Source organism: Oncorhynchus mykiss, chromosome 5 (assembly GCF_013265735.2).
Source record: "Oncorhynchus mykiss isolate Arlee chromosome 5, USDA_OmykA_1.1, whole genome shotgun sequence".
NCBI lineage: Eukaryota > Metazoa > Chordata > Actinopteri > Salmoniformes > Salmonidae > Oncorhynchus > Oncorhynchus mykiss.
In genome coordinates this window covers 15,646,351-15,673,143 of record NC_048569.1, presented here as the reverse complement: position 1 = coordinate 15,673,143, position 26,793 = coordinate 15,646,351, and the positions used below count along the sequence as shown (strand labels likewise).

Below are 26,793 nucleotides of genomic sequence, written 5' to 3'. Positions count from 1 at the left end.
GTTCACACTGCTATGCTTTATCTTGGCCAGGTCGCAGTTGCAAATGAGAACTTGTTCTCAACCTGGTTAAATAAAGGTGGAATAAAAAAATCTAAATAATCGGCTTCCAAAAATTCTGATTAATTGGTCAACCTCTAGTATGTACAGTTGAAGTCGGAAGTTTACATACACTTAGGTTGGAGTCATTAGAACTTGTTTTTCAACCACTCCACAAATTTCTTGTTAACAAACGATCGTTTTTGCAAGTCGGTTAGGACATCTACTTTGCATGACACAAGTAATTTTTCCAACAATTGTTTACAGACCTATTATTTCACTTAAAATTCACTGTATGACAATTCCAGAGAATTCAGAATTTTACCTCCACTAAGTTGACTGTGCCTTTAAACAACTTGGATAATTCCAGAAAATGGAGGTGTACCTATGGATGTATTTCAAGGCCTACCTACAAACTCAGTGCCTCTTTGCTTGACATCATTGGAAAATCAAAAGAAATCAGCTAAGACCTCAGAATAACAATTGTAAACCTCCACAAGTCTGGTTCATCCTTGGGAGCAATTTCCAAATGCCTGAAGGTACCACGTTCATCTGTACAAACAATAGGACGCAAGTATAAACACCATGGGACCATACAGCAGTCATACCGCTCAGGAAGGAAACGCGTTCTGTTTCCTAGAGATGAACGTACTTTGGTGTGGAAAGTGCAAATCAATCCCAGAACAACATCAAAGGACCTTGTGAATATGCTGGTGGAAACGGGTTCAAAAGTATCTATATCCACAGTAAAACGAGTCCTTTATCGACATAACCTGAAATGCCGCTCAGCAAGGAAGAAGCCACTGCTCCAAAACCGCCATAAAAATGCCAGACTACGGTTTGCAACTGCACATGGGGACAAAGATTGGACTTTTTGGAGAAATGTCCTCTGGTCTGATGAAAGAAGAATAGAACTGTTTGGCCATAATGACCATTTATGTTTGGAGGAAAAGGGGGGAGGCTTGCAAGCCGAAGAACAAATCAAATCAAAATCAAATTTATTTATATAGCCCTTCGTACATCAGCTGATATCTCAAAGTGCTGTACAGAAACCCAGCCTAAAACCCCAAACAGCATGCAATGCAGGTGTAGAAGCACGGTGGCTAGGAAAAACTCCCTAGAAAGGCCAAAACCTAGGAAGAAACCTAGAGAGGAACCAGGCTATGTGGGGTGGCCAGTCCTCTTCTGGCTGTGCCGGGTGGAGATTATAACAGAACATGGCCAAGATGTTCAAATGTTCATAAATAACCAGCATGGTCGAATAATAATAAGGCAGAACAGTTGAAACTGGAGAACACCATCCCAACCGTGAAGCACAGGGGTGGCAGCATCATGCTGTGGATGTGCTTTGCTGCTGGAGGGACTGTTGCACTTCACAAAATGGATGGCATCATGAGGAGGCAAAATTATGTGGATACATTGAAGCAACATCTCAAGACATCAGTCAGGCAGCCAAGTTAAAGCTTGGTCGCAAATGGGTCTTCCAAATGGACAATGACCCCAAGCATACTTTCAAAGTTGTGACAAAATGGCTTAAGGACAACAAAGTTGAGGTATTGGAGTGGCCATCACAAAGCACTGACCTCAAACCTATAGAAAATTTGTGGGCAGAACTGAAAAAGCTTGTGCAACAAGGAGGCCTACAAACCTGACTCAGTTATTCCAGCTCTGTCAGGAGGAATGGGCCAAAATTCACCCAATTTATTGTGGGAAGGCTACCCAAAATGTTTGACCCAACTTAAACAACTTAAAGGCAATGCTACCAAATACTAATTGAGTGTATGTAAACTTTTGACCCGATGGGAATGTGATGAAAGAAATAAAAGCTGGAATAAATAATTCTCTATTCTGAAATTTTCACAATCTTAAAATAAAGTGGTGATCCTAACTGACCTACGACATGGAATTTTGACTTGGATTAAATGTCAGGAAACTGAGTTTAAAATATATTTGGCTAAGGTGTATGTAAACTTTAGACTTCTGTACGTACTGTCACTGTGAGGACGATGTCATCGATGCACTTATTGATGAAGCCAATGACATATGTAGTGTACTCCTCAATGCCATTGGGGGCATCCCAGGAAAATATTCCAGTCTGTGATAGCAAAACAGTCCTGTCGTTTAGCATCTGATTCATCTCACCACTTTTTATTTAATCTAGTCACTGTTGCTTCCTGCTTTAATTTTTGCTTCTAAGCAGGAATCAGGAGGATGGAATTATGGTCAGATTTGCCAAATGGAAGGCAAGGGAGAGCTTTGTATGCATCTGTGTGTGGAGTAAAGGTGGTCCGGAGTTCTTTTCCCCCTGGTTGCAAATTTTAAATTGTTGATAGAAATTAGGTAAAAAATATTTAAGTTTCCCTGCATTAACCTCTTGAAGCTAGGGGGCACTGTTTTTATGTTTGGAAAAATAACGTTCCCAAAGTAAACTGCCTATTTCTCAGGACCAGATGCTAGAATATGCATATAATTGACACATTAGGATAGTAAACACTCTAAAGTTTCCAAAACTGTCAAAATTTTGTCTGAGTTAAACAGAACTGATATTGCAGGCTAAAACCCGAGGAAAATCCAATCAGGAAGTGCCCCTGTTTTTGAAACCTCTGTTCTTAATCATCCCTATTGCCCATTTAAAGGGATATCAACCAGATTCCTTTTTTCTATGGCTTCCCTAAGGTGTCAAAAGCCTTTAGACATAGTTTCAGGCTTTTATTTTGAAGAATGAGCGTGAACGACCACATTGCGTAAGTGGATAGGTGGGGGCTCTCAGAGTGTTGTGCGCAAAAGAGAAAGGTGGCCATTGTTACTCCCGGTCCTAGTGAAAAACCAACTGTCCCGGTTGATATATTATCGAATAGATATTTGAAAACACCCTGAGGATTGATTATAAAAACTGTTTGACATTTTTCTGTGGACATTATGGATATAATTTGAAATGTTTGTCTGCGTTGTCGTGACCACTCTTTCCGGTGGATTCCTGGGCATAACGCACCAAACTAACGGAGATATTTGGATATAAAAAATATATTTATGGAACAAAAGGAACATTTGTTGTCTAACTGGGAGTCTCATGAGTGAAAACATCTGAAGATCATCAAAGGTAAACGATTAATTTGATTGCTTTTCTGATTTTCGTGACCAAGTTACCTGATGCTAAGTGTACTTATTGTTTTGTCGAGCGACCGATAGACTTACACAAACACTTGTATTGCGTTTGCAGTAAAGCATCATTTAAATCTGAGACAGGTGGATTAATAAAAGGCTAAACTGTGTTTTGCAATATTGCACTTGTGATTTCATGAATATGAATATTTTCTAGTAATATTATTTGACTGTGGTGCTATGCTAATCAGCGTTGCTGATGACAATTATACCGGATCCGGGATGGGTAGTTCAGGGGTTAAAGTCCTTGGCTACTAGAAGCGCCGCCTCTGGATGAGCGTTTTCCTGTTTGCTAATTGCGGTAAACATCTCACTGAGTGCAGTTTTAGTGCCTGCATTGGTCTGCGGTGGTAAGAAAAATATGAACTCTCTAGGTAGGTAGTGTGATCTGCAGCTTATGAGAAACTCTTCCTCAGGCAAGCAATAGCTCGAGACTTCCTTAGATATCGTGCACCAGCTGTTATTTACAAAAATACACAGAGCGCTGCCCCTTGTCTTACCAGACGCCGCTGTTCCATCCTGCTGGTACAGCGTATAACCAGCCAGCTGTATGTTGATATTGTCGTTGTTCAGCCACGACTCTGTGACGCATAAGATGTTCGTTTTTCATTTCCCGTTGGTAGTTTAATCTTCCCAATAACTCGTCCATTTTGTCCAAAGATTGCATGTTTGTGAGCAGAATTGAGGGGAGTGAGGGTTTTTTCGCTGGCCTCTTTCTCCGCCTCCTCTTCAAGCAGATCACTGGGGTCAGGGCCTGTTCCCGAGGGAGCCGTATATCCTCTGGCTCGTCAAAGTCATGAAAGAAGAAAAAGGACTCTGCTAGTCTGAGTAATCGCAGTCCTGATGTCTATAAAATATTTTCGGTCATAAGATAAGTTACGAACAAAAAACACTATCGGATGGGGACACGAAAACCGTCTGCCTTCTGCACTGGCGCCATCTTATCATTTTTGTTACAACTTGTCAGTATTACTTAATAAAACTGTTACTCTAAGGTTTTTATTCTAAGAGAAACTTGGATTACAATTAGGGTGTTGAAATGTTAGGATTATTTTGCTCCTACAGTAGTACTGTAGCGTACTCCTGACTGGTCACGTTGTACAGCCCCCGAGGGGCGCAGTGGTCTAAGACACTACATCGCAGTGCAAACTGTGTTGCTACAGATGCTGGTTCTCTCCCTCTAAAACCAGAAATAAATAATTCTATATAACAAACTGGCTTTATTTACAAATTAGTAACAATGTCTCACCCCATGTTCAAGAATGGGTTTTTCCCCACTCACTTTACGTTATTTGAAAACAAAATAATCTCTCAAATATTGTAATTTTTATAACAAAGCTATTAATTCATTTAGAATTATATAAAAGCCCCTTAAATATTCTCAGATATATTACCAACCTTTTTCACCAGTTTAGCAGGCTGTGAATTCTGCAAACAATGTTTCTAGTAGGACAATATATATTGGTCATGGCTCCTGAGTGGTGCACAATGGGATTGCCTTGCAGTTCTCCAGCTTTATCCACTGAGATGGCGGTAGGCGCACAAGGTTCAAGGCACAGAACGGGCGGCAGAGCAGCGCACAGAAGACTGACCTAGCCCATGGGGAAGGGAGGAGGAGGGTGGCGGGGTGGACCCCCTTCCCACTGGGTAGCACAGAGCAACATTTTAAGGGGCATTGCGGTAATAATGGCGCTGACTAGGTGAACGTTCACGCTGTTCTTAGTGCCGGTTTGTTTTAGTGTGAACTTGCAATGAAACTAATAATGGTGTGAAAAATGCCCCTTAGATATAAACTCAGAGGGCAGAAATGATTAAATATTAGAGCATTAGACCTGTCACTAAAGGCGTCAGTCAAAATATCTACTTAAATCCGAACTGGATTGATCTACCATTTCTATCATGGGCTGCTGTAATCGATGGGGGCTCAGGGCGGTACCATTTAGCTCATCTGATGAAGGTGCACATGGATCAGATTCAAACTTTGAAGACTGAGATCAAGTCCTTGAAGGCAGACCAGTAGAAAGAGAAGCATTATCTGAGGGCAGAAATACAGGCGAAAGCTAATGCGTTGGCGGAGAGTCACTCTGCATTGGTGGAGAGTCACGCGTAATTGGCGGAGAGTCAGGTGGAGAATGACGCATTGAAGAGGGCAAGGAACAAAATGGAGTCACAATCCATGCCAGGCACACCTGTGAGCTCTGGAACTCCACTTCTGACAGGCAGAGCCAAGAATTTGTTCTTAACTGACTTGCCTAGTTAGATAAAGGTAACCCCCCCCCTCAAAAATAAACATAACGGTATTTGAATGTTTGGTTTGTTAAAGATGATATGCCATGTGTAATGTCAATTTTTATAGTTTAATTTGCTACTTGAGTCATTGCTCTATCTCTCCATGCCACTTTCCACACTGACCTAGCCATGCCCCCGGTCACTCAAGGAGGCCATTTGATGTTCCTCAACCACGAGACACTTGCGTTCAGTCTGCATGGTCAATGCAACAATGTTGATGATAACAATGCTGTTTTCACTTTGTTTCGTAATATAAATCCACTAGCGTTCTATAATGACACTATCAGTTTGTTTCTTACAACAGCAAACAGCTAGTTTGTCTTTTCTTAACAAGTTGCCAGGAAACTTGAGACACTAATTGCTATCTGCTAATAGCTAGCTAGCTAATAAATGTACTGAGTAAGAGCAAACGTAGCGAGCTAATACAGCCTGATAATAACAGTGACGTTGTAGACCTAAATCAGCATGTTTGTGCAACAGTATCTTCTAAATCAAAGAGGAATATGCAAAGCAAGAATATGTTAGCTACATGAAGTAGCTAAGAGAGAACATGCAATGTAGCCAAAGCTTATAGGGTCCCCTAGGAAACACTTATCAACACTTTAGTTTGTACCCTGTCTCAATAACTGCCTGGCATTTTAATTTGTTGTCATATCAAACACTGTATATAGAATAACTATCTTCAAAGTAATGATTTGGAACATCGGGGTTGAAATGAAAGCTTATTTTAGTAATACTACTTGTTCACGTTACATTTAACAACTTTAGGTTCTGCAAAACAAAGTTGCTAGCGAGTGTCAGGATAATCACTTGTACATAACTGCCGCGTTCTCTCTCTACTTCCTGACGCAAGGCATTCTGAAACTTGCAGTCAAAAGCGTAATCCAATACTCACCAATACAACAAAATATGAATGTAGTTCTCTCAATCTCCAACACACATTCTAATACAATTACATATGTACATAACTGTAAAGAAAATATCTTAAGATACAGCTCAATGAATTAACTGTAAACATTAACTCTGTAACCCATTCAAGTTACAACATCCTCCTCCCGATGAACAACTGTGATCATCTAAATCTCTCGGCAGTATATCAACTGAATAGGTCTCCTCAACGAAGTTGAGTAGTTTGTGTTCGTCCAAGAATGGTTTCAGTTATCTTATTTTGACAGTCATTGTTTAGACCTTTTCCTGCCTTCAGTAGTTTGATCTCCTGTCCGAAACTCTTGTTACCTTAATCCAGTACTTTTTTGCATCGAACAGTTCATCAGCAATCAGTTCACCTTGCATCTTTGTTTGTACGAGCATTGGCCATGAATCTCTTTATCAAGGCGGTGACTCTGAACACTCTTTTCAGTTTGTACCTTTTGAAGCTCCAACACAGGGTCAGTGATGTCTGTGCTGTTGTACAGTAACCTGGCGACTGGACTTAAGTTCTGCATTTACCTCTTCTGGAACCTTGTTATCATCAGGCTCCTTGGACTGATTGGGTGATGTCAGAATTCTGGGTCCATTCCACCAAAGCTGGCTCTGTGGCAAGTTTCGAACAGTTTGTCCTCTTGTAGGGCTGGATTCATTTTCACTTCAATATGTGACCATGACTCTGGATTGGTCAAGGACTGGATCTCTCACTTTGTTCGACAAACTGTTTCCATTTCTGTGCTGAGCTGCAAATCCAATGCAGCACGATCATCGAGTCTGTCCACATTTGAATCTGTTTTTCTTCTTTTTCCAGTGTGGTCATCAGGTTGTTTGCTAGTCTTGCTCCCATGAGCTCATTTTGGATGCAACTAGACATGTCGTTGTTTCCCTGTCTTGTGACTAACCTTGCATGTTAGCCACTGCACCGTAGGCCTTTTCACTTGCATCACAGAACACGTGTAGTTTCAGGGTGTGGCTGTTCTGTGGCCGCATGTCTGTTCTGTACCACCTTGGTATGGTGAGCTGGTGTAACTGGGGTAGTATTGAACACGACTGTTGCCATTCTCCTGTCAGATCAGGTGGTAATTCTTTGTCCCAGCTGAGTCCCCTCTTCCACATTTCCTGGAACATGCACTTGATCCTAATGGTGAAGGGGTCAGGGAACCAAGAGGGTTGAAGATGCTTGCAGACGACTGCAGAACACTTCTCTTTGTGTTTTCCTTTTGCGTTAGAAAATGCTCAGTAGCGGCCTGAGGTGAAAGTCATCTGTTAATCTCCATACTAAACCTAAAACCTTCAGCACTACTCCTTGTGTTTCTAGTGTCAATGGGTGGAAATTTGTCGTACTCCCCCATTTTGTTTTCAGTTCAGGAGAGTTGGTCATCCACTTGCAGATGTCCATGCCTGCAATCGACAGCATTCACTTTGCAGTTGTCACAATGTAAGCCTCTTCAACGTTGTGTGAACTTGCGATGAAATCATCTACATAGAGAAAGTCACTATCTCTACAACTTCTGGTTGTTCTGTTTCATATTGTTTCAGGTGCTTCCTGATTTTAACTGCCAGCAAGAATGGACTTGGGAAGCTCCAAATACCACTCTTTTCATCCTCAGCACACGCAGCTCCTCTTCATTTTCTCCCCTTGGTGGGCCTGTGAGCCATAGGAATCTCACGGCGTCTGTCTTTCTCTGCTAGGGATATCTACAGGAAAGCTTTCTTGATGTCTGCCATGAATGTGATTTCATGTAGTCTGAACCTTATCAGAAAGCTGAGCAGATCCGGATTCAGGTTTGGTCCTGAGAGTAGACAGTCATTGAGGGATGGACAGCCATCTTCATGGGACGAGGCATCAAACACCACTTTCAGTTTTGTCGTCACCTTATCTTCTTGGAGTACTGCATGGTGAGGTAAGTAGTATTTTACTTTGTCTACGCTTTATGCCTTGTCCTTGGGCACGTCCTCTGCCATATCCTGTTGTAAATAGTCCTCTACTACTTAATTGTATCTGCTGTACAACGTCACATCCCTCAGTCTTTTCTTCAGACCTTCAAACCGTTTCTTGTATACTTGGAGTTCTGGCATTTCTCATTTCCATGGCAACTCCACGTGCTATCGTCCATCTTTGAAGGTGGTTATTTCCTCGAACTTCTGTAGAGCCTCGTTTTCCTCTGGGTTCTGTGTTTTCTCCCTTATAATAATACCCAGAGACTCAAGCTCCCAGAATGCATGCAGTTGTTTGGAGACTAGTGTGTCTTCATCAAGTGGGATGAACATGCATGTTGCCTCGGCGACACTTGACATGGACACTGGTCCCTGCACCGACCATCCAACGGTGCTCTCTAAAGCAACTAGCGTCTCCGTCAGTCGCTCCACTCTGCCAGTAGTAGTCTGCTCCTATCAGGACAGAGTTCAGGATCATTGTCATCTCCTGGAACGTCTACAAGCTGCAGTCCCTTTCTATTGAGCTCATGTTGAATCTGTTCACCAGAAACCTTCATCACAGCTCTGCACACTTGTAGAGTTTCAATTGTCTTTATGGCTAGTCTCTGCTGTTTGTCCCCGACATTCTCCAAGATGACTTTCACTGTGTTGCGTTTGGACGTTGCTGGAGCAGAGGAGCCAAACGTGTGAAGAGTGAGTGCCTCTTGTCTGATTTACTGGTAGCTTCAAGCCCTTCACAAGGTTTTTCATGTACAAAGCTTCTCTGACTGCCTCCATCTAGTAAGCAACGAGCGATCTTCCTGCCCGACGGGCCTTCTACCCATGCCTTTGCTGTTTGTAGCAACAGTGTTCTGTCCATCTGGTTTCATCTTCACTGAATGGGAATAACTGAGGAAACGACAGCATCTGCAGAAACAGTAGGGGGTTGCACCTCACCCTTACCGGCACACACAGCAATGTGATGTCTGCTTCCACATGTTGCACATGACACATCTTTGACTTTACAGAATTTTGCAATGTGTTTCTGTCTTAAACATACAAACCATCTTCACATTTTCTTTTTCTCTTTGCGTATAACAATATTGTGGTCAGGGCAGTTTTCTGATTTGTGGTCTGCACTGGCACAGAATAGACAGTTTTGTTCCTTCTGGCTGGATGTGTGCAGTGCCGCAGCAGATGGCATGTTGGGTCTTTTTTGTTTTCATTTAATTGGAGGAGCATGACTTGTTCCATGGTTTGCTCTCTTACTGTTGGTTGCATGATCTTGTTATTTGTAGTGCTCTCTCCCTGCTCTGAACCTCCTTCTGTAGGAAACTGACAATCTCAGACACTTTCCATTCATCTACTCCCCTCTGACGAATATAGTCGAGATATGTCCTCTGGAATCATCTGCAGTAAGATTGGGCATAGTGTGCTTCCATAGGTTTCTGACACTACACCCAGTGGTTCCAAGCTTCTAATCTGAATTTCACATTCATCATATACCTGCCTCAATGCGTTTAGGTCAGAGGATTTCTTCATATGAGTGAGATTCAGCAGCTTTGACATATGAGCACTAATCACAAGATCTTTCCTTCCAAATCTGCTCTTGAGCAGAGCGATTGCATCACAGTTACTGTCTGTTAGCATCAGTCCTGCTACTGCCTTTGCAGCTGGTCAAGTGAGATGTTTTCAGATAGGTAAACTTCTTTATTACACAGTGAATCATTGTTGTGAATAGCAGTCTCATACTGGCTCCAAAACTACCACATACTGGCATCTCCATAGAATTTCTCAATCAACTTTGGTATCCTTACTGATTGTCTCTGTGATCTGTTTGAGTTAGCGTCACTCACCCGTGCTGGTAGTGGATTGCGGTCCTGTGTTTTTCTTTATCACTCGTTGTGCACGGCTCTTCAGCATACCACGCTCTTTGTAATCCTCCGTGCATGCAATCCCCGCCTCCAATCTGCCCAATGGCATTAACTGTTCAATTCCACGGTCAAGTTCAAACAAGCTGTCCTCCTTAGCTGACAGCAATTCCAACAATGTATCCAAGTGATCGGTATCTGAATTTGACTGGGTTATTTCCACGTCAAACTGATCCAAAATCCGTGTTGTGGCACCTCGAATGGTACCCCGCTTTCGTCTCATTCTTTCTGCTTCATGCCGATGCTCCTCCTCAGCCATTTCAGCCGCTTCATCCCTACGATCTTCGTTGCAGCTCATACTTTTCCCGGGCTTCGGCACCAAAATATAGAACTACAAAGTAATGACTTGGGACGTCGGGTTTGAAATGCAAGCTTCTTTTAGTAATACTACTTGTTCACATCACTTAACAACTTTAGATTCGACAAAACAAAGTTGCCTGCGAGAGTCAGGATAATCACTTGTTCATAACTGCCGAGTTCTCTCTCTACTTCCGGTCGCAAGGCATTCTGGAACTTGCAGTCAAAAGCGTAATCCAATACATATTTTGTATGTAGTTCTCGCAATCTCCAACACACAAATTCTAATACAGTTACATATATAAATAACTATAAAGAAAATATCTTTAGATACAGCTCAATGAATTAACTGTAAACATTAACTCTGAATACAGTGTTGTAACTTGAATGGGTTACAAAGTGCCCACTATTATATTCTAACAATAGAATTAGAATAGTCATTCTATTTCCAACAGTTTTGCTCTAATTCACAAGTTAAATCGCAATTGCAACATTTGGTTAACTTCTTGACGCACCCATCCCATTAGCGGGATCATTTGTCAACATCCGCTAAATTGCATAGCGCCGAATTCGAATTAACAAAAAATATTACATTTTCATGAAATCACAAGTGCAAAATAACAAAACACAGCGTAGCTTGTTGTTAATCCACCTGGCATGTCAGATTTCAAAAAGGCTTTTCGGCGAAAGCATACCAAGCGTTTATGTAAGGACATCTCTCTCAGCAGGCAAAACATTAAACAGCTAACAGCCAAGTAGATTGGTCACGAAAGTCAGAAAAGCAATAAAATGAATTGCTTACCTTTTGATCTTCGGATGTTTGCACTCACGAGACTCCCAGTTACACAAACGTTCCATAAAGATTTTTATATCCCAATAACCTCCATTTGGTTGGTGCATTTTTGTTCAGAAATCCACAGGCTCGAGCGGTCACGACCGGGCAGACAAATTCCAAATAGTATCCGTAAAGTTCATAGAAACACGTCAAACGTTTTTTTATAATCAATCCTCAGGTTGTTTTTATAATAAATAATCAATAATATTTCAACCGGACTGTAGCTTCTTCAATAGGAGAGAGAAAATGTCTGCTCCAGCCTGTTGCACATGGAAAACGCTGCTGGCACCCAGCCATCCAATGACGCTATGTGATCTTTCTCGCTCCTTTTTTAAAATAGAAGCGTGAAACTATGTCTAAAGACTGTTCACAACATGTGGAAGCCATAGGAAAAGGAATCTGGTTGATATCCCTTTAAATAGAGCGAAGGCAGGCAATGGAACAGCGAGCTTTCAGGAAAAACAGCACGTCCAGGTTGGATTTTCCTCAGGTTTTCGCCTGCAATATCAGTTGTGTTATACTCAGACAATATTTTGACAGTTTTGGAAACTTTTTAGTGTTTTCTATCCGAATCTTACAATTTCAGTTTCATTTGGGTACGTTTTTAATCCAAACATCAAAATACTGCACCCTACACAACAGGTTTTAAGAAAACCAGACGGCACCATTTTCTTTATATTTACAGATCGCCAGGGGCACCCAACACTCAGACATAGTTTACAAACAAAGCATTTGTGCTTAGTGAGTCCTCCAGATCAGAGGCAGTAGATGACCAGGGATGTTCTCTTGATAAGTGCGTGAACTGGACCATTTCTGTCCCGCAAAGCATTCAATATGTAACGAGTACTTTTACGTGTCAGTGAAAATGGCGTAAGAAGTACAGCATTTTCTGTAGGAATGTAGTGAAGTAAAAGTTGTCAAATAAAATAATTAAGTTCAGATACCAAAAAAAAATACTTCAGCAGTACTTCAACGTATTTTTACACCACTGCTCAATTGAGAATTCCCACACTGCCACGTAGGACTGCACTATGGGAAAATAATCTATGGTTTAACTTCTTGCGACTAGGTGGCGCTATTAAAATTTTTGGATGAAAAACGTTCCCGTTTTAAACAAGATATTTTGTCACAGATGCTCGACTATGCATATAATTGACAGCTTTGGAAAGAAAACACTGACGTTTCCAAAACTGCAAAGATATTGTCTGTGAGTGCCACAGAACTGATGTTACAGGCGAAACCCAGATAAAAATCCAACCAGGAAGTGCCGCATTTTTTAAAACCGCCTCATGCCAATGACTCCTTATATGGCTGTGAATGAGCTACGAATGAGCTTACGTTTTCCACGTATTCTCCAAGGTGTCTACAGCATTGTGACGTCTTTTTAGGCATTTCCATTGAAGAATGGCTGTAAGGGACCATATATAGCAAGTGGTCACGTGTGTCCCGCAGAAAATCTTGCATAAAATACTGAGGTTCCAATCGCTTCTTATGAGAAACCAATTCCCTCGACGGATATATTATCGAATATATGTTAACACCTTGAGGATGGATCCTAAACAACGTTTGCCGTGTTTCTGTCAATATTATGTAGCTAATTTTGAAAAAAGTTTGGCGTTGTAGTAGTAGCATTTTCCGGTCGATTTCTCAGCCAAGGATGATGAAGAAACGGGAGCTTTTTCGCCTACAAAAATATATTTTTGGAAAAAAGGAACATTTGCTATCTAACTGGAAGTCTCCTGAGTGAAAGCATCTGAAGTTCTTCAAAAGTGAATGATTTAATTTGGTTGCTTTTCTTATTTTCGTGAAAATGTTGCCTGCTGCCAGCAGAGCCTAGCATGGCATTATGCCATGATAAACTTACACAAATGCTTGTCTAGCGTTGGCTGTAACGCATATTTTGAAAATCTGAGATGACAGTGTTAACAAAAGGCTAAGCTTGTGTTTGAATATATTTTATTTCATTTGCGATTTTCATGAATAGGAAAAGTTTCTAGTGGTATTTATGTCTGCTGCGTTATGCTAATGCATTTGAGGCTATGATTACGCTCCCGGATACGGGATTGCTAGTCGCAAAAGGCCTCTTAGAGCTACCCCCCTACTTGTTTCAATTTCCGCCTGATGACATACCCAAATCTAACAGCCTGTAGCTCAGGCACAGAACCAAGGATATGCATATTATTGGTACCATTTGAAAGAACACTGAAGTTTGTGTAAATGTGAATTGAATGTTGGAGAATATAACACAATAGATATGGTTTAGATAATACAATGAAAAACCATACGTTTTTTCTTTTTTGTATCATCTTTAAAATGAACAAGATAAAACAAACATTCAGATAGGATGATGGGGACAATTTCAGTGAAAAATTATAAGAGGGCAACAGTACTTGTGCAAAGTTTCAGAATGATAACTTCCAAAATGAGTGTGTTACATGACATTTATCATGAAGTCACCCAGAAGTGTCCCACACAAGTAGCCCAAATGTACCCAAGTGGCCAAATTGGTGAAGGTATACGTTTTGAAACAAATAACAATATACAAAATACCAAAATGGTATTCTAACACACCCCAATTTACAAAATAACATGGGTAACTATACACACTTTAAATATTTGGAAGACCCTCAGTCCTCTATCAAATTAAATGTATTTATATAGCCCTTTGTACATCAGCTAATATCTCAAAGTGCTGTACAGAAACCCAGCCTAGAACCCCAAACAGCAAGCAATGCAGGTGTAGAAGCACGGTGGCTTGGAAAAACTCCCTAGAAAGGCTAAAACCCAGGAAGAAACCTAGAGGAACCAGGCTGAGGGATGGCCAGTCATAATCTCCACAGAGAACAGAACATGGCCAAGATTTTCAAACATTCATAGATGACCAGTAGGGTCATAATAATAATGATGATGATGATAATCATCACAGTAGTTGTAGAGGATGCAACAGGACAGCACCAAGAGTAGATATGAACAGTTTAGGGTTCCATAGCCGCAGGCAGAACAGTTGAAACTGGAACAGCAGCAAGGCCAGGTGGACTGGGGACAGCAAGGAGTCATCATGCCAGGTAGTCCTGACGTATGGTCCTAGGGCTCAGGTCCTCCTCGGAGAGAAAAATAAAATTAGAGAGCATAATTAAATTCACAGGACTCCGGATAAGACAGAAGAAGTACTCCAGATATAACAAACTGACCCTAGCACCCTGACACAAACTACTGCAGCATAAATACTGGAGGCTGAGACAGGAGGGTCAGGAGACCCTGTGGCCCCATCCAATGAGACCCCCGGACAGGGCCAAACCGGCAGGTTGTAACCCCACCCACTTTGCCAAAGCTCTACACAATATTGTGCTGCTGATGCCAGGTGCCATAGCGGTCTCTTTTTGCTGTAAAGCATGTGGCGCAGTTGATGGAGGACTTCATTTAGCAAAGAACACAGCGACGCCTCCATGCTGTGCCCTTTTGGCACTGAGGCACATCCATGCCTGCAGAAATAAATTTGGGCAGATGAACACCACTTGTGGCAGGAGCTGGATGAACCAGCTTCAGTGGGGTATGGACACCTTGGCCCTGGGGGCTGCCATTCGGAGTCAGTGTCACTGTGAAAGAAAATGTTCAGTTAGAATAGTTTCACATATAAATAATAAACATGTGTTCCCTGAGCTTATATACAGTGCCTTGCGAAAGTATTCGGCCCCCTTGAACTTTGCGACCTTTTGCCACATTTCAGGCTTCAAACATAAAGATATAAAACTGTATTTTTTTGTGAAGAATCAACAACAAGTGGGACACAATCATGAAGTGGAACGACAGTTATTGGATATTTCAAACTTTTTTAACAAATCAAAAACTGAAAAATTGGGCGTGCAAAATTATTCAGCCCCTTTACTTTCAGTGCAGCAAACTCTCTCCAGAAGTTCAGTGAGGATCTCTGAATGATCCAATGTTGACCTAAATGACTAATGATGATAAATACAATCCACCTGTGTGTAATCAAGTCTCCGTATAAATGCACCTGCACTGTGATAGTCTCAGAGGTCCGTTAAAAGCGCAGAGAGCATCATGAAGAACAAGGAACACACCAGGCAGGTCCGAGATACTGTTGTGAAGTTTAAAGCCGGATTTGGATGCAAAAAGATTTCCCAAGCTTTAAACATCCCAAGGAGCACTGTGCAAGCGATAATATTGAAATGGAAGGAGTATCAGACCACTGCAAATCTACCAAGACCTGGCCGTCCCTCTAAACTTTCAGCTCATACAAGGAGAAGACTGATCAGAGATGCAGCCAAGAGGCCCATGTTCACTCTGGATGAACTGCAGAGATCTACAGCTGAGGTGGGAGACTCTGTCCATAGGACAACAATCAGTCTCGTATATTGCACAAATCTGGCCTTTATGGAAGAGTGGCAAGAAGAAAGCCATTTCTTAACCTTTCTGATCTCCCCATCCCGGATCCGGGTTCGTGAATACAGACTCAAGCTCATTACCATAACGCAACGTTAACTATTCATGAAAATCGCAAATGAAATGAAATAAATATGCTAGCTCTCAAGCTTAGCCTTTTGTTAACAACACTGTCATCTCAGATTTTCAAAATATGCTTCTCAACCATTGCAAAACAAGCATTTGTGTAACAGTATTGATGGCTAACGTAGCATTTAGCATTAGCATTCAGCTGGCAACATTTACACAAAAAAACAGAAAAGCATTCAAAAAAATAATTTACCTTTGAAGAACTTCAGATGTTTTCAATGAGGAGACTCTCAGATAGCAAATGTTCAGTTTTTCCTGAAAGATTATTTGTTTAGGACAAATCGCTCCGTTTTCTGCGTCACGTTTAGCTATGAAAAAACCCCTGTATCCAGGATTGTGTAAATCTATCAGCAAGCTCATTAGCATAACACAACGTTAACTATTTATGAAAATCGCAAATGAAATGAAATAAATATGCCATCTCTCAAGCTTAGCCTTTTGTAAACAACACTGTCATCTCAGATTTTCAAAATATGCTTCTCAACCATAGGAAAACAATAATTTGTGTAAAAGTAGCTAGCTAGAGTTAGCATTTCGCGTTAGCATTTAGCGTTAGCATTAGCGTTAGCATCCAGCACGCAACATTAACAAAAACATAAAAGCCTTCAAATAAAATCATTTACCTTTGAAGAACTTCTGATGTTTTCAATGAGGATACTCTCAGTTAGATAGCAGATGCTCAGTTTTTCAAAAAAGATTCCTTGTGTATTAGAAATAGCTCCGTCTTATACATCACATTTGGCTACCAAAAAAATCCATCAATTCAGTCCTCAAAACGCAAACTTTTTTCCAAATTAACTCCATAATATCGACTGAAAACATGGCAAACGTTGTTTAGAATCAATCATCAAGGTGTTTTTCACATATCTCTTTATTGATACATCGTTCTTGGACACATGCTTTCTCCCCTGAATCAAATGGTAAAGTTGAAGCAGCTGGCAATTGCGCACCGAATTCGACGCAGGACACCAGGCGGACACTTGGAAAATTTAGTCTCTTATGGTCAATCTTCCAATGATATGCCTACAAATACGTCACAATGCTGCTAAGACCTTGGGCGAACGACAGAAAGTGTAGGCTCATTTGTTGCGCAATCACAGCCATATAAGGAGAGAATGGAAAACAGAGCTTCAGAAATTCTGCTAATTCCTGGGTGATGCATCATCTTGGTTTCGCCTGTAGAATGAGTTCTGGGGCACTTACAGACAAAATCTTTGCAGATTCTGAAACTTCAGAGTGTTTTCTTTCCAAAACTGTCAAGAATATGCATAGTCGAGCATCTTTTCGTGACAAAATATCGCGCTTAAAACGGGAACGTTTTTTATCCAAAAATGAAATAGCGCCCCTAGAGCTCTAACTGGTTAAAGATATCCATAAAAAGTGTCGGTTAAAGTTTGCCACAAGCCACCTGGGAGACACACCAAACATGTGGAAGAAGGTGCTCTGGTCAGATGAAACCAAAATTGAACTTTTTGGCAACAATGCAAAACGTTATGTTTGGCGTAAAAGCAACACAGCTCATCACCCTGAACACACTGTCAAACATGGTGTTGGCAGCATCATGGTTTGGGCCTGCTTTTCTTCAGCAGGGACAGGGAAGATGGTTAAAATTGATGGGAAGATGGATGGAGCCAAATACAGGACCATTCTGGAAGAAAACCTGATGGAGTCTGCAAAAGACCTGAGACTGGGATGGAGATTTGTCTTCCAACAAGACAATGATCCAAAACATAAAGCAAAATCTACAATGGAATGGTTCAAAAATAAACATATCCAGGTGTTAGAATGGCCAAGTCAAAGTCCAGACCTGAATCCAATCGAGAATCTGTGGAAAGAACTGAAAACTGCTGTTCACAAATGCTCTCCATCCAACCTCACTGAGCTCGAGCTGTTTTGCAAGGAGGAATGGGAAAAATGTCAGTCTCTCGATGTGCAAAACTGATAGACATACCCCAAGCGACTTACAGCTGTAATCGCAGCAAAAGGTGGCGCTACAAAGTATTAACTTAAGGGGGCTGAATAATTTTGCACGCCCAATTTTTCAGTTTTTGATATGTGTGTGTGTGTGTGTGTGTGTGTGTGTGTGTGTATATAAATATATAAATACATATATTAGGTTGAATATACACTGCTCAAAAAAATAAAGGGAACACTTAAACAACAATGTAACTCCAAGTCAATCACACTTCTGTGAAATCAAACTGTCCACTTAGGAAGCAACACTGACAATACATTTCACATGCTGTTGTGCAAATGGAATAGACAACAGGTGGAAATTATAGGCAATTAGCAAGGTGATGACCACTTCTCAGTTCCTATGCTTCCCCTGGCTGATGTTTTGGTCACTTGAATGTTGGCGGTGCTTTCACTCTAGTGGTAGCATGAGACGGAGTCTACAACCCACACAAGTGGCTCAGGTAGTGCAGCTCATCCAGGATGGCACATCAATGCGAGCTGTGGCAAGAAGGTTTGCTGTGTTTGTCAGCGTAGTGTCCAGAGCATGGAGGCGCTACCAGGAGACAGGCCAGTACATCAGGAGACATGGAGGCCGTAGGAGGGCAACAACCCAGCAGCAGGACCGCTACCTCCGCCTTTGTGCAAGGAGGAGCAGGAGGAGCACTGCCAGAGCCCTGCAAAATGACCTCCAGCAGGCCACAAATGTGCATGTCTGCTCAAACGGTCAGAAACAGACTCCATGAGGGTGGTATGAGGGCCCGACGTCCACAGGTGGGGTTGTGTGCTTACAGCCCAACACCGTGCAGGACTTGTGGCATTTGCCAGAGAACACCAAGATTGGCATATTCGCCACTGGCGCCCTGTGCTCTTCACAGATGAAAGCAGGTTCACACTGAGCACATGTGACAGACGTGACAGTCTGGAGACGCCGTGGAGAACGTTCTGCTGCCTGCAACATCCTCCAGCATGACCGGTTTGGCGGTGGGTCAGTCAGTGGGGTGGCATTTCTTTGGGGGGGCCGCACAACCCTCCATGTGCTCGCCAGAGGTAGCCTGACTGCCATTAGGTACCGAGATGAGATCCTCAGACCCCTTGTGAGACCATATGCTGATGCGGTTGGCCCTGGGTTCCTCCTAATGGAAGACAATGCTAGACCTCATGTGTGACCTCTTGTTTTAAGGACATTACATCAAAGTTGGATCAGCCTATAGTGTGGTTTTTCAGTTTAATTTTGAGTGTGACTTCAAATCCAGACCTCCGTGGGTTGATTCATTAGATTTCCATTGATAATTTTTGTGTGATTTTTGTCAGCACATTCAACTATGTGAAGAAAGTATTTAATAAGAACATTTCATTCATTCAGATCTAGGATGTGTTATTTTAGTGTTCCCTTTATTTTTTGAGCAGTGTATTATGACAGATCAGCTGGATCTACTGTCTTTATTATATTACAACGGACCAGCTGTATCTACTTTCTCCATTTCACTTTGGCCATTATTGTGGGCATGCCCTCCCCTCAACAGCCTCAAATAGGCTATTTCATGTGGGTTGGGGTGGGGCGGCAGACACGCACATCTCACATTTCATGACATTACATGTTTATATATTGCTTCTAAAAAATAAAAAAAACCACATTTTATATTATTAATTTCAAACAAGGGCATTAGCATGAGAAGAACTTACCAGTCCAAAACGATGTACTCTCCCGTTCAAAAAATATTCCTCCACTTGGGAATCGCAAAATGAATCGTCCTACAACAATCTCTCACTTTCCCAATCAATTTATTCTAAATTTGTGTGTACATCTGTATATTTAGATTTAGCTTTCCCTGACGTAGCCGCCATAATGATTGAGATATAAATAGCTGAATATGCGAAACAACGGTGTGCGTAATGTGTTGCTCCTTCCGGTATGAAACTTCAATAGCGAATTACTCTCTTTATGCCGGAGCTTACTACATTGGTTGGTCTTGCAACACATAAACCAGACCTATTGCTGTTTACCTCAGCTCATTGGCTATCTACCCAGCTAGATTTCAAGACTATCAGTTGTCATTGGGTTAAAATACAGTCAATCAACGAAACAGAGGGCAAATCATTGGTGCACAATGATGTCATTACTTGTTGTCTTCAAATCGGCTTCTTTCAGTCAATACATCCCGCGAAATGACCCATCAGGTTTGAGTGGGAGTCCCATTTGGACATTTATCTCCCTCTAAAAACATAAATATTTTGCCCTTTATTCAAATTACAATTGCTCACTTTATTTGAAAAATGAAGTCATCTCAAATATATTTTATTTTCATATATAATCAAGTTGATGGCACAGTCATATAGCCCCGGCACCTGCATAAAGCTTATGCTCTTAGTACTGTAGCCTACTCCCGATCGTCACATTGTACAGTGCCATACTTTCGGGTTCCATCCTAACAGAAACCCAGAGGGTTTCGTTTTTCTTGGAATAGAAACAACAGAATGTTCATCAAATTAAGCAAAATGTGGTAATCAATCCCAAATGCTATGTTCTTACAAAAAGGTTTTAAATTCTCTAGTAATGCCAATTGTAAAGACTATCAAATGCTTCTCAAAGATTCCCTCTGGTGGTAAAAATGTCTGACAATTAAATCATGTGCCATAGAATTCTGCAGCAGCCCGCACAACTTTTAAAGGAGGAACTGTTAAGAGAATTAAGTTCTCATGTTAATTAACCAATTCAATTAAACTACTGTCTGCTATATCAGGATTTGTAGGATATTGTAGACTGACAGAGGCCATTTCCTGTACATTGGTCTATATACCTCACATTTTGTCATAAATGTCCCTCTGAGACAATGACAATATAGTTCACAAGTCTTCTCCTACTCATACATTGTCTGCCACCTGTTATACAATCTACTACAAGCCCAAGGTCTCTCCCCTCCCTGGGTGGGGAGAGAATGTCCTATAAGTAACACAGTAGTACAGCTTGTCTGTCAATAGCTCCTCTTATCATTTGTTTCACTCTTGCACCCTGCTTACGTACTAAAAAGGAATAAAAAGTCATAGTTCTAATTCTGACTAGATTTATGATTCTAATGAATTTCATACAATCGTACAGTGACAGGGTAGAATTCTGTTAGTTATAGTTATATGTTAAATGTATACATAATTGAGTCATTTTTCATAACAGGAACCTCTATGGTTTGTGGTAGATTAATCCACAAAGATGAGTATTAAAATAAGACCACAATATGGAGAGGCAGGTGTGATCACAAAAGGCACTTACTTGAAATACTCTAGTCAGTGTCCACATACTTTCCCTACGTTTTTATCTACTCCTTTCCTCAACACAACCCCTTTCATCTCTTGCTCTTTCTCCCCCTCTCACTCACTTATCCCCCCCCAAAAAAACTCTCTCCCACACAGAGGCTATGGGAGTTGGAGACGTCCAGGCTCCTGGACTTGTTTTCACATGCAGCAAAAGACGCACAGCCGGCAAAGGACCTCAGCTATGTAGAAGAGGACGGCCGGGAAATCGGAGTGTCAAACATCAGCCCCGCAGTGTACGAGGACCGTCTTGGGGTTCCTCTGTCAGAGGTCCTCAAATACCCCTACCTGCTGGCATCCCCTGAATTGAGTGAGTACTCTTTCATTTCAATTTAGGTAAAGAATTCCCTTTAAATGCCCCCAAACCAAATGTAGGAATGAAACATGCCTGATTAAGTCCTGGACTGTGTTCTTGGTGGGAATAAATTCATCAGATGTTCTCTTTTCCAGGTGAAATGTGTGTTGAGGCAATTTGTAAGATGGAGGAATATAACTCCTTCCGGGTGTGTTCTAAAGATCCAGGGATCTACCTCCTCCTCGTCCACCCCAACGAGACGGTAATAACTTGCTGAATTGTTACAAAAAACAAATGTGGACTTTTATGGTTCGATGGTAATAAAACAACAAATATATACATTTGGTTTATCTAACACGTCTTTATATTTGCTAAAGAGCTTAAGGCTCTTGTCTGTCTGACATGGTCACTAAAGCTTCTCGAAGTCTCTACGGTCATAACTTCTGCTGTTATTTTTTTCTTTCAGGTTAGGCGGTGGGCAATTGGTGCTGCAAGGTCGTTAGGTAAGGTGGACCGAGACGACTTTTATGACCTTCAGGACATCTTCACCTGCATGTTCTACATTGTCGAGCTGAGAATCCCCCAGAACTTCCCAGACATGGATACGTCCTATGATCCGACGACTAAGATGACATTGCTGCAACCGCATCTTTACGATTCCAAAAATGCAAAAAACTACTGGTTGGGTATGTTTCTTTGCCCTGTGTTCACATTTTGGGGTCTTCCAGACCTTTCTCCAAGAGTATGTTTTTTGTGAAACAATTGATAAATGCTTGACGTTAAGTTAACCATTTCTAAAGTGCAAACAACTACTAAACCCGTTATATGATCCACAGCAGTGTTTTATACACCGAACAAAATATATTAACGCAAAAGATTTTACTATTACAGTTCATATAAGGACTCAATCAATTGAAATAAATAAATTAGGCCTTAATCTCTAACTCCCCATCCCGGGTTCGGAAGCGTAATCATCGACTGACACTAATTAGCATAACGCAACGGACATAAATATTCCTAGAAAATATTCCTATTCGTGAAAATCACAAGTGAAATATATTGAGACACAGCTTAGCCTTTTGTTAATCACTCTGTCATCTCAGATTTTCAAAAAATGCTTTACAGACAAAGCTAGACAAGCATTTGTGTAAGTTTATCGATAGCCTAGAATAGCATTTTGTCCAGCTAGCAGCAGGTAACTTGGTCACGGAAATCAGAAAAGCAATCAAATTAAATTGTTTACCTTTGAGCTTCGGATGTTTTCACTCACGAGACTCCCAGTTAGATAGCCAATGTTCCTTTTTTTCCCAAAATATTATTTTTGTAGGCGAAATAGCTCCGTTTGTTTTTCACGTTTGGCTGAGAAATCGCCCGGAAATTGCAGTCACAAACGCAGAAAAATATTCAAAATGAACTCCATAATATGGACCGAAACATGGCAAACGTTGTTTATAATCATTCCTCAAGGTGTTTTTCAAATATCTAATCGATAATATATCCACAGGGACAATTGGTTTTTCAGTAGGACTGATTGGAATAATGGCTACCTCTGTATTTTACGTGAGACTCACTCTGAGAGCCATCAGGGGACCACTTGCGCAATGTAGCCGCTTACGCGTATTCTTCAACATAAATGCGTAAAACTACGTCACAATGCTGTAGACACCTTGGGGAATACGGAGAAAAAGTAATCTGGTTGATAGCCCATTCACTGCTCAATTGGAACGCAGAGCTTTCAAAAGATGAGTCACTTCCGGATTGGATTTTTCTCAGGCTTTCACCTGCAATATCAGTTCTGTTATACTCACAGACAATATTTTTACAGTTTTGGAAACTTTAGAGTTTTCTATCCTAAGCTGTCAATTATATGCATATTCTAGCATCTTGTCCTGGAAAAATATCCCGTTTACTACGGGAACGTTATTTTTCCAAAAATGAAAATACTGCCCCCTAGTCACAAGGTTAATCTATGAATTTCACATGACTGGGAATACAGATATCCATCTGTTGGTCTTTGTATCAGAATCATTCAGTATCTGTTGGGACCACCATTTGCCTCAAGCAGTGCGAAACAACTCCTTCAAATAGTGTGGATTAGGCTGTTGATTATGCGCAGTGGAATGTAGTCCACTCCTCTTCAATGGCTGTGCGAAGTTGATGGATATTGGAGGCAACTGGAGCACGTCATACACGTTGATCCAGAACATCCCAAACATGCTCGATAGGTGACATGTCTGGTGAGTATGCAGGCGATGGAAGAATTGGGACATTTTCAGCTGTTAGGAATTGTCTACAGATCCTTGCGACATGGGGCTGTGCATTATCGTGCTGAAACATGAGTTGATGGCGGCGGATGAATGGCACGACAATGGGCCTCAGGATCGCATCACGCTATCTCTGTGCAGTCAAATTGCCATAGATAAAATGCATTTGTGTTTGTTGTCTGTAGCTTATGCCTGCCCATACCATAACCCCACTGCAACCATGAGGCACTCTGCTTACAATGTTGACATCAGCATACCGCTCACTCACATGATGCCTTTGACGCTGTCTGCCACCTGCCCGGTAGAATTTCCCTGGGACGGTTTCTGACAGTTTGTGCAGAAATTCTTTGGTTGTGCAAACCCACAGTTTCATCGTCTGTCCGGGCGGCTGGTCTCAGACGATCCTGCAGGTGAAGAAGTCAGATGTGGACGTCCTGGGCTGGCGCGGTTACGTTTGGTCTGCGGCTGTGAGATTGGTTGGACCTACTGCCAAAGTCTCTAAAACGAAAGAGGTGGCTTACAACCTCATCAAAAAAATAAACAACTTTTCAGGACCTTGTCTTTCAAAGATAATTTGTAGAAATCAAAATAACTTCACAGATCTTCATTGTAAAGGGTTTAAACACCGTTTCCCATGCTTGTTCATTGAACCATAAACAATTAATGAACATGTACCTGTGGAACGGTCGTTAACTTTTTATGGCTGCAGGGGCAGTATTGAGTAGCTTGGATGAAAAGTTGCCCATTGTAAACGGCCAGCTCCTCAGTCTGTTGCTAATATATGCATATTATTATTATTAGTAGTAGTAGTAATATTGGATAGAAAACACTAAAGTTTCCAAAATTGTCAAAATATTGTCTGTGTATAACATAACTGATATTGCAGGCGAAACCCTGAGGAAAATCAAACCAGGTGTCAAGGTGTCAAGTCTTCAGACATAGTTTCAGGCTTTTATTTTGAAAAATGAGCCAGAACGATAACATCGCGTCAAGTGGTCACATGAGTTTTGCTCACGCAACAGAATTTGGACAGCTATTGTTTTTCCCTTTCCTATTGTGAAAGACATTTGCGGTTGATATATTATCGATTATATATTTTAAAAACAACCTGCGGATTGATTATAAAAAACGTTCGACATGTTTCTGTGGACATTATGGAAACTATTTGGAATTTTTGTCTGCGTTCTCGTGACCGCTCTTTCCTGTGGATTTCTGAACAACGCGACAAACAAATGGAGGTATTTTGGATATAAAAATCATTTTTATGGAACAAAAGGAACATTTGTTGTGTAACTGGGAGTCTCGTGAGTGAAAACATCCGAAGATCATCAAAGGTAAACGATTCATTTGATGACTTTTCTGATTTTTGTGACCGAGCTAAGTGTACTTAATGTTTTATCGTGCGATCGCTAAACTTACACAAACGCTTAGATTGCTTTCGCTGTAAAGCATCATTTCTAAATATGAGACGACAGGTGGATTAACAAAAGGCTAATCTGTGTTTATCTATATTGCACTTGTGATTTCATGAAAATAATATGCTATTCAGCGGTTGTTGATGACACTTTTCCGGATTGCAGCCATAAAAAGTTAAGACATGAACAGCTTACAGACAGTAGGCAATTAAGGTCACAGTTATGTAAACTTAGGACACTAAAGAGGCCTTTCTACTGACTCAAAACACACACAAAAAGATGCCCAGGGTGTCTGCTCATCTGCGTGAACGTGCATTGGGCATGCTGCAAGGAGGGATGAGGAATGCAGATGTGGCCAGGGCAATAAATTGCAATATCCGTACAGTGAGATGTCTAAGACAGCGCTACAGGGAGGCAGGACGGACAGCTGATCGTCCTCGCAGTGGCAGATCATGTGTAACAACAGATCGGTACATCTGAACATCACACCTCCGTTACAGGTGCAGGATGGCAACAACTGCCCGAGTTAGACCAGGAACGCACAATCCCTCCATCAGTGCTCAGACTGTCCTCAATAGGCTGAGAGAGGTGGACTGAGGGCTTGTAGGCCTGTTATAAGGCAGGTCCTCAACAGACATCACCGGCAACAACGTTTCCTATGGGAACAAACCCACCGTCGCTGGGCAAGACAGGACTGGCAAAAAGTGCTCTTAACCGACGAGTCACGGTTTTGTCTCACCAGGGGTGATGGTTGGATTCACGTTTATCGTCAAAGGAATGAGCGTTACACTGAGGTCTTTACTCTGGAGCGGGATCAATTTTGAAGTGGAGGGTCTGTCATGGTGTGGGGCGCTGTGTTGCAGCATCACCGGACTGAGCTTGTCATTGCAGGTAATCTCAATGCTGTGCGTTACAGGGAAGATATCCTCCTCCCTCATGTGGTACCCTTTCCTGCAGGCTCCTCCTGACATGACCCTCCAGCATGACAATGCCGCCAGCCATACTGCTCGTTTTGTGTGTGATTTCCTGCAAGACAGGAATGTCAGTGTTCTGCCATGGCCAGCGAAGACCCTGCATTTCAATCCCATTCAGCACGTCTGGGACCTGTTGGATCGGATTGCTAGCACCCCACCCCCCCAGGATTGTCAGGGAACTTGCAGGTGCCTTGGTGGGAGAGTGGGGTAACCTCTCACAGCAAGAACTGGCACATCTGGTTGCGGTCCATGAGGCGGAGATGTACGGCAGTACTTAATGCAGCTGGTGGCCGCACCAGGTACTCACTGTTACTTTTGTTCAGGGACACATTATTACATTTCTTGTTCAGTTTGTCTTTTTAATCTTATGTTCATACAAATATTTCCACGTTAAGTTTGCTGAAAATTATCGCAGTTGACAGTGAAAGGACGTTTCAATTTTAGTGTTAGGTAGTGAAATAAAAATTACGTTCTCTGGCAACAGCTCGGATGGACATTCCTGCAGTCAGCATGACAATTGCATGCTCCCTCAACTTGAGGTATCTGTGTCATTGGGTTGTGACGGCTACGTTGTAGTGTCCTTTTATTGTTCCTAGCACAAAGTGCAACTGTGTAATGATCATGCTTTTAATATGCCACACCTGTCAGGTGGATGGATT

The 26,793-nt window shown here is 41.6% G+C and overlaps 1 protein-coding gene across 1 annotated transcript in view; it reads left to right on the top strand.

The window, feature by feature from the left end:
* The window catches only part of setx (senataxin), a 69,234-nt gene that overhangs the window by 6,436 nt on the left and 36,005 nt on the right, over nt 1–26,793 (top strand). Inside the window, exons 3-5 of the mRNA XM_021601888.2 lie at nt 21,286–21,496; nt 21,637–21,743; nt 21,948–22,167. Coding sequence (XP_021457563.2) covers nt 21,286–21,496; nt 21,637–21,743; nt 21,948–22,167 — 538 coding nt within the window. The remainder of the gene's footprint in view (nt 1–21,285; nt 21,497–21,636; nt 21,744–21,947; nt 22,168–26,793) is intronic.